General features: G+C 44.8%; 1 protein-coding gene across 1 annotated transcript; it reads left to right on the forward strand.

The window, feature by feature from the left end:
* Window positions 1-5,855: 5,855 nt before the first annotated feature.
* LOC112235277 (trypsin-2-like) lies at window positions 5,856-8,851 on the forward strand. The gene is made up of 5 exons (XM_024403699.2): window positions 5,856-5,979; window positions 7,175-7,328; window positions 7,646-7,905; window positions 8,236-8,372; window positions 8,480-8,851. The coding sequence occupies exons 1-5, from the start codon at window positions 5,916-5,918 to the stop codon at window positions 8,627-8,629; spliced, it is 765 nt and encodes a 254-aa protein (XP_024259467.1). The 5' UTR covers window positions 5,856-5,915; the 3' UTR covers window positions 8,630-8,851.
* The last annotated feature ends 572 nt before the right edge of the window (window positions 8,852-9,423 follow it).

Here is a 9,423-nt window from a genome sequence, read left to right on the forward strand (position 1 = left end):
TGCATAGCGTAGGGGCTGAGAGAGGAGGACGAAGGAGAGAAAGGGCAGAGGAAGGAGAGGACGAAGAGGACGAAGGAGAGAAAGGGCAGAGGAAGGAGAGGAGGAAGAGGACAAAGGGAAAGACAGGGTGATACAACTCTAATTACAGAGAAACCTCATGTCAGTTTGATTAGATTCAGTGTCACACTGCGGAAGACATAGAAGAGCCCTCCTTTTGGTCCATATTGGCCCGAAATCTGTTGTTCTGCCCCTGAGCAATGCAGTTAACCCACTGTTCCACGGGCGCCGAAGACGTGGATGTCGATTAAGGCAGCTCCCCGCACCTCTCTGATTCAGAGGTGTTGGGTTAAATGCAGAAGACACATTTCAGTTGAATGCATTCAGTTGTACAACTGACTAGGTATCCCCCTTTCCCTCCCCTGCCCTCCACCCTTACTCACTTGTACCAGCAGTGAGCGACAGAGAGCACCCACTGCTCATTGATGAGCACGGCTCCGCAGAAGTGGTACCCGTAGTTAAGGGAGGCCATCCAGGGTCGGGAGTGAGGTTCACACTCCTGGCCACCGATGATCTTACCATCCTCACGGGGCACTGCCGCTGAAACACACAGAGAGAGACACCATACAGAGAGAGTGGTCACAAGAGGGGAGAGATGAGGACATTGTTGCACTCTGAATAGTATTCATCAGAATTGTTCTACCTCACATAGAAACAGCCTGTTTAGTAAAAACGTTGAAAGCTCTTATAAGCTATATGTAAGATTAATATTCCCTACGAATAGTTTGATATATAATTGGTAGAGTATATTAAAGTACTGCATATGTGTGTGTGTGTGTGTGTGTGTGTGTGTGTGTGTGTGTGTGTGTGTGTGTGTGTGTGTGTGTGTGTGTGTGTGTGTGTGTGTGTGTGTGTGTGTGTGTGTGTGTGTGTGTGTGTGTGTGTGTGTGTGTGTGTCTGTGTCTGTGTGTCTGTGTCTGTGTGTGTGTGTTTAATTACCAGCAGCTCCAACCAGCAGTATCAGAGCGAGCAGTCTCATGGTGTCTGTCTGTCCGGTGAACACTGGCTGATCAAAGACACCTGGACACACACATGGACTTTATTTATACACACCCTATCTGCCCTCCCCCACCCCTCACACCCTACCTTACCTCCCCTACCCCTCACACCCTATCTGCCCCCCCCCAGCCCTCACACCCTACCTTACCTCCCCTACCCCTCACACCCTATCTGCCCCCCCCATCAAAGTCTACCTTACCTCCCCTACTCCTCACACCCTATTTGCCCTCCCCTACCCCTCACACACTATCTGCACTGCCCTCCCATGTGCTCACAACATTCACTCTACCCCACTGACCACCCTAATCACCTCCCCCTCCCCTTACTCAGCCTTATCCCTAAACATACAAGCATACAAGGGCCACAATATTTTATTTAATGCACCTGCATACACTTCGCAACATACACGCCCCTCCGTATTTATTTGGATAGTGATGCTAAAACTATTCTTTTGGCTCTATACTTCAGCATTTTGGATTTGAGATCACATGTTTTATATAAACCGACAGTACAGAATGTCACCTTACATTTGAGGGTGCTTCATGCATATCTGTTTTACCATTTCGAAATGATAGTACTTTATGTATCTAGTCCTCCCATTTGAAGGTGTCAGAAGTATTGAGAGTGTTGTAGTGTGCCATCTGATTAGCTTAATATACGGAATTTCATGTATAGCATTTTCTTTGTCTTTGTACTTTTACTCAACGTGTAAGGGATTTCTTCCATTGACGGAGAGGCGGACCAAAATGCGGCGTGATTATACTGATTCATGTTTAATAACAAAAAGGAATAAACACGAACACTACAAAAACAACAAACGTGGAAAACCAAAACAGTCCTATCTGGTGCAAAACACAGAGACAGGAACAATCACCCACAAACACAGTGAAACCCAGGCTACCTAAATATGATTCTCAATCAGAGACAACTAATGACACCTGCCTCTGATTGAGAACCATACTAGGCCGAAACATAGAAATACCCAAATCATAGAAAAACAAACATAGACTGCCCACCCCAACTCACGCCCTGACCATACCAAATAAATACAAAACAAAGGAAATAAAGGTCAGAACGTGACACAATGACTATGTAATACTTTTCCCACCACTGCTAAATCAAGCTTGTGACTCTACAAACTTGTTGGATGCATTTGCTGTTTGTTTTGGTTGTGTTTCAGATTATTTTGTGCCCAGTAGAAATTAATGGTAAATAATGTATTGTCATTTTAGGGTCACTTTTATTGTTAATAAGAATAGAATATGTTTCTGAACACTTCTACATTCATGTGGATGTTACCATGATAACCATGAATGAATCTTGAATAATGATGAGTGATAAAGTTACAGATGCATGAATATCATAACTCCAAGAAAATCCTAACTTCCCCTGTTATTTGTAATGGTGAGAGGTTAGCATGTTTTGGGGGCATGACCTTTGTCCATCTGTAACATCATTATTCATTCATTATTTTTTATTTATTTTTTATTTCACCTTTATTTCACCAGGTAGGCCAGTTGAGAACAAGTTCTCATTTACAACTTTGACCTGGCCAAGAAAAAGCAAAGCAGTGTGACAAAAACAACAACACAGAGTTACACATAAACAAACGTACAGTCAACAACACAGAGTTACACATAAACAAACGTACAGTCAACAACACAGAGTTACACATAAACAAACGTACAGTCAACAACACAGAGTTACACATAAACAAACGTACAGTCAACAACACAGAGTTACACATAAACAAACGTACAGTCAACAACACAGAGTTACACATAAACAAACGTACAGTCAACAACACAAAAGAAAAGAAACATAGAAAAAACTATGTACAGTGTGTGCACATGTAGGGAGGTAGGGAGGTAGGCAATAAATAGGTCCTAGAGGCGAAAATAATTACAATTTAGCATTAATACAATACGGTAAGCTGCTCAGACAGCCGATGCTTAAAGTTAGAGAGGGATATATAAGACTCCAGCTTCAGCGATTTTTGCAATTCGTTCCAGTCATTGGCAGCAGAGAACTGGAGGGAAAGGCAGCCAAATGAAGTGTTGACATTGGGGATGACCAGTGCAATGTACCTGCTGGAGCGCGTGCTAAGGGTGGGTGTTGCTATGGTGACCAGTGAGCTGAGATAAGGTGGGGCTTTACCTAGAAAAGACTTATATATGACCTGGAGCCAGTGGGTTTGGCAACGGATATGTAGTGAGGGCCAGCCAACGAGAGCATACAGGTCACGGTGGTGGGTAGTATATGGGGCTTTGGTGATAAAACGGATGGCACTGTGATAGACTAAATCCAGTTTGCTGAGTAGAGTGTTGGGGGCTATTTTGTAAATGACATCACCGAAGTTAAGGATCGGTAGGATAGTCAGTTTTACGATGTTATGTTTGGCGGCGTGAGTGAAGGAGACTTTGTTGCGAAATTGGAAGCCGATTCTAGATTTAATTTTGGATTGGAGATGCTTAATGTGAGTCTGGAAGGAGAGTTTACAGTCTAACCAGACAGGTTAGACTAGGTCAGAACCATCCAGAGTAGTGATGCTAGTCGGGCAGGAGGGTGCGGGCAGCAATTGGTTGAAGAGCATGCACTCAGTTTTACTAGCATTTAAATGCAGTTGGAGGCCACGAAGGAGTGTTGTATGGGGTTGAAGCTCGTTTGGAGGTTAGTTAGCACAGTGTCCAAAGAAGGGCCAGATGTATACAGAATGGTGTTGTAAGAGAATCACCAGCAGCTAGAGCGACATCATTGATATATACAGAGAAAAGAGTCGGCCTGAGAATTGAGCCCTGAGGCACCCCCATAGACACTGCCAGAGGTCCGGACAACAGGCCCTTCGATTTGAGACACTGAACTCTATCTGAGAAATAGTTGGTGAACCAGGCAAGGCAGTCATAAGAATAAGAATGCGGTGATTGACAGAGTCGAAAGCTTTGGTCAGGTCGATGAAGACGGCTGCACAGTACTGTCTTTTATCAATGGTGGTTATGATATCGTTTAGGACCTTGAGCGTGGCTGAGGTGCCCCCATGACCTGCTCGGAAACCAGATTGCATAGTGGAGAAGGTACGGTGGGATTCGAAATGGTCGGTGATCTGTTTATTAACTTGGCATTCAAAGATTTTAGAAAGACAGGGCAGGATGGCTATATGTCTATAACAGTTTGGGTCTAAGGTATCTCCCCCTTTGAAGTGGGGGATGACCGCGGCAGCTTTCCAATCTTTGGGGATCTCAGACGATACGAAAGAGAGGTTGAATAGGCTAGTAATAGGATTATCTGTAATCAAGGTAGCATCCACATTAATGTAGAAGTGTTTGGGAACATCTTACTTACAATAAAACTGACTTGACTCCAAAATGACATAATACATTATTTACCATTTGCACAACATCATCTGAAACACAACCAAAACAAACTGCAAATGCATCCAACAAGCTTGATGTAGTCATTGTGTGCTAGGAGTATGGGACCAAACTTTTGATTAAATTAAATACACTATAAGTGGTGGGGTGACTAGATACAAAAAGTGCATTCATTTCTAAATGGTAAAACAGATATGTATGAAAGCACGCTAAAATAAAAGGTGAAAGTCTGTACTGTTGCCTCATACACTACATGACCAAATGTATGTGGACACCTGCTTTTGTGGCCTGCCATTTGCAGCTGAGCCATTGTTGCTCCTAGAGGTTTCCACTTCACAATAACAGAACTTACAGTTGACAGGGGCAGCTCTAGCAGGGCAGAGATTTGACGAACTGACTTGTTGGAAAGGTGGCATCCTATGACGGTGCCACGTTAAAGGTCACTGAGCTCTTCGGTACGGGCAATTCTACTGCAAATGTTTGTCTATGGAGATTGCATGGCGGTGTGCGTGATTTTATACATCTGTCAGCAACGGGTGTTGCTGAGCCAAATCCACTAATTTTAAGGGGTGTCCACATACGTTTGGCCATGTAGTGTATAAAATATTTGTTCTCAAATCCAAAATGTTCGAGTATAGAGCCAAATTAACATTTTTATCTTCACTGCCCAAATAAATACGTAGGGGACTGTACACCTAACTGATGATTAACCAGTAGCTGGCAAACTGAATGTGACAGACATTTATCCTTTTTAAGTGGCATGTGGCACATAAGGACATGTACCCATGGTTGGCCATATGCAGTATCAAAAGGACCACGGCTACTTAACAGCCCATGCTCATCCCACAATGTCTATTCACTTTCCAATGTTGCATCTTACAGAACAACCAATTATTCTGTTGAATGTACTGATTGCATAACATTTTAAATGTGCAAATCATCATTCTGTCTGGTTCTATTAAAATTTTACTCATAGAGCCTTCCTTATCCCTGCAACTATTCTTTAGTACACTTAGTATGCCCTTGAATATAGGCCAGGGGCTGTGAGAGAAATGGCCACCTGTGATGTTAGAACTAGTACCTGAAAAGTACAACAACCTTTTCCCCCCACTTCTTTGAGGTGTTGCAAGAGGTCTCAATAATCCTACCACTCTGACAATCTGGCCAACAGCACAACTGTTTCAACATTAAACACTTTCTGTCCAAAGTCCCAAGGTTGAGACAGCTGCAGCTGTGACTTATTCCAATAACAAAATGTCTCAAACGCCATGATGAAATTGGCGTGAGGAATGGGATAAACGCATGCTCTGAGTACCTGGTAGAATATAAGGGGAGTTTGTGATAAGATGAGGCATGATGGGGCAGGAGAGTTTGGGGTGGGGCATCAGGCACGAGAGACTTGGAAAGGGGGCAGGGCAGGTTGGAGGGATATCAGTTGAGATGAAGGTATAAATGTAGAGAATCGCAGAGTGCACATGTCCAGTCTGGTGAATGAAGACTTGTCTCAGCACAACGATGATTGGCCTGATTGTACTCACACTCCTGGGGGCTGCAGGTAACAAACACACACAGAGACACGCATAGGGACACGCATAGAGACACGCATAGAGACACGCATAGAGACACATATAGAGACACGCATAGAGACATGTATAGAGACACATGTAGAAACACGCGTAGAGACACGCGTAGAGACACGCGTAGAGACACGCGTAGAGACACGCGTAGAGACACGCGTAGAGACACGCGTAGAGACACATGTAGAGACACGCGTAGAGACACGCGTAGAGACACGCGTAGAGACACGCGTAGAGACACGCGTAGAGACACACGTAGAGACACACGTAGAGACACACGTAGAGACACGCGTAGAGACACGCGTAGAGACACGCGTAGAGACACATGTAGAGACACATGTAGAGACACGCGTAGAGACACATGTAGAGACACGCGTAGAGACACATGTAGAGACACGCGTAGAGACACGTAGAGACACGTAGAGACACGCGTAGAGACATGTAGAGACACGCGTAGAGACACGCGTAGAGACACGCGTAGAGACACGCGTAGAGACACGCGTAGAGACACGTAGAGACACGTAGAGACACGCGTAGAGACGCGTAGAGACACGTAGAGACACGTAGAGACACGCGTAGAGACACGCGTAGAGACATGTAGAGACACGCGTAGAGACACATGTAGAGACACGCGTAGAGACACGCGTAGAGACACGCGTAGAGACACGCGTAGAGACACATGTAGAGACACATGTAGAGACACATGTAGAGACACGCATAGAGACACATGTAGAGACACGCGTAGAGACACGCATAGAGACACGCGTAGAGACACATGTAGAGACACGCGTAGAGACATGTAGAGACACGCGTAGAGACACGTAGAGACACGTAGAGACACGCATAGAGACACGCGTAGAGACACATGTAGAGACACATGTAGAGACACGCGTAGAGACACGCATAGAGACACATGTAGAGACACGCGTAGAGACACGCATAGAGACACGCGTAGAGACACATGTAGAGACACGCATGTTTTACAGACAATGTGGACATCAGCTTAATGTTCTCCTTTTGCCCATCTTGTATAATATAACATTATCTCTAACCTCTGCATCTCTCTGTCTTCTGTTACCTTCTGTCATGCTTTCTGAACACTACTCCCTTTCTCCATCCTATTCTCTTTCTCCTCTGACCCTCCCTCTCCCTTCCACTCCTTCCCTCCCTCAGCGGCAGCTCCTATGGATGACAGGATCGTGGGGGGTTATGAGTGTGAGGCTCACTCCCAGCCCTGGCAAGCCTCTCTTAACATCGGCTACCACTTCTGTGGCGGCTCCCTCATTAATGACCAGTGGATCATCTCTGCCGCCCACTGCTGGATGAAGTGAGTACTGCAGGGTCACTGTCAACCATCTTTTCCCTTCACTGTGCCTCCCAAAGGCCTCTTCATGTAAAGGTTTCTATTTTTTTCTCCTCTCCCTTCTCCAATTTTCCATCTGTCTTCACTTTCTGTCTTCCCCTCTCTCCTTCTTGTCTTCTCTGCTTTCCTCTCTCCACTTCTTCACCTTCATCCCTTTCTGCTCTCCTTCATAAATCATGTCCTCTCTCTCTCTCTCCCTCGCTCTCTCACTCTCTCACTCTCTCACTCTCTCACTCTCTCCTTCTTGCTCTCTCTCTCTCCCTCTCTCTCCCTCCCTCCAGTCCTTGGAGTCAGCTTGCTATCCTGGGTGACCACCACATCTGGCAGCACGAGGGAACGGAGCAGTACATGTCTGTGGACGCCATCTACTGGCACCAGAGCTATGACTACCAGACCCTGGACCACGACATTATGCTGTTGAAGCTGGCCCACCCTGTCACTCTCAACAAGTTTGTTAAGCCCATCGCCCTGCCCATGGCCTGCCCCAAGGCCGGGGACATGTGTGTGGTGTCTGGATGGGGAAACATCTACACCGACTCTGGTATTTATGTAGATGGGTTGTAGTATGGGATGGGGTGGAATGAGGATGAGATTGGGATGAGAAAATATGGGTTATTGAATGTAATCAACTAAAAGTACTTTTTCTTGAAACTATAGCTCATGCTAGGTCTACATTTTGATGGGAAATCAGCAAGTCAATTTACTTGAGACAGTAGCTACTTCTAAGAATACCACTTACTGTATATTCCCCCCCCCTTTCTCCCCCCAACCTTCTCTCTCTCTCTGTCTCTCTCTCTCTCCCCAACTGTGTCTCTCTCTCTCTCTCTCTTTCTCTGTCTCTCATCGGTCTCTCTGTCTCTCTCTCTGTCAGTGTTCAACCCATTTAACCTGCAGTGTGTGGACATCCCCATCCTGTCTAAGAAGGCCTGTGACGAGTCCTACCCTGGCCAGATTACTGATACCATGGTGTGTGCCGGATACCTGGAGGGAGGCAAGGATGCCTGTCAGGTATGGAGAATACCCCTGCAACCTCACAAACAGAAAATGTCATTTGTTTGTTTATTTATTTATATATTAATTCATTATCTTTCTCTCTCCCTCTGTTTCTCTCCCAGGGTGACTCCGGTGGTCCCCTGGTGTGTAACGGTGAGCTGCATGGCATCGTGTCCTGGGGTGTTGGCTGTGCCCAGCCCAACTATCCTGGTGTCTACACCAAGGTCTGTGCCCTGCTGCCCTGGATCCACGAGATCATCACCAACTACTAGCCTGTACCCTCCACACCAGACTAGAGAGAGAGAGCGAGAGAGAGAGAGAGAGAGAAGAAGAAGAAGATGAAGTAGAGGGAGAGGGAGAGAGAAGAAGAAGATGAAGTAGAGGGAGAGGGAGAGAGAAGAAGAAGATGAAGTAGAGGGAGATAGAAGGCTGATGTTGTTACATGCAGGAAGACAAAGAGACATCTAGTCAATAAAATGGCATCTTTGACTTCACTAATGTATGTTTGTGTTTTTTATTACAATTCTTTGTGTCAATAAAAAAAATACACAAACAATCAATGATTTAGATAACAGGGTAGATTACTAGAATTTTTACAGTCACATCAAACAATTTAATCATTGAAAATTAGATGACACAAAGAAGCATGCTAACAGAGGAACTCTTCCACTGTTTGGCATTTCCTCAGCAACCACCTACTAGTTACTAGTACAATCAAATAGTGACAATGGTATAGAGTACAGAGCAGGAAATTAGATGGCAAAGACAAATTAAATGGAAAAGTAACCATGCTAACAAACATATGCTTACAGATGTATGGCCTCCTTTGTTTTGCACTACAAACTGCTAATGCTGATAATGATGCAATGCTAATAATGATGCTATAGCTACTAACAATGATAATTTGAATAATGATGCTAACTCTACGTACAACACTACAACTAAGTAAACAAACACAAACCTTGGGTTCATGGCTCTATTCATATTGTCATGGTAACAAAAGTGATCAGACATGAATCGGACATCTGACTTGTGAAAATCTGTATCTAAAGTACAGCCATTGTAA

Source organism: Oncorhynchus tshawytscha, linkage group LG23 (assembly GCF_018296145.1).
Source record: "Oncorhynchus tshawytscha isolate Ot180627B linkage group LG23, Otsh_v2.0, whole genome shotgun sequence".
NCBI lineage: Eukaryota > Metazoa > Chordata > Actinopteri > Salmoniformes > Salmonidae > Oncorhynchus > Oncorhynchus tshawytscha.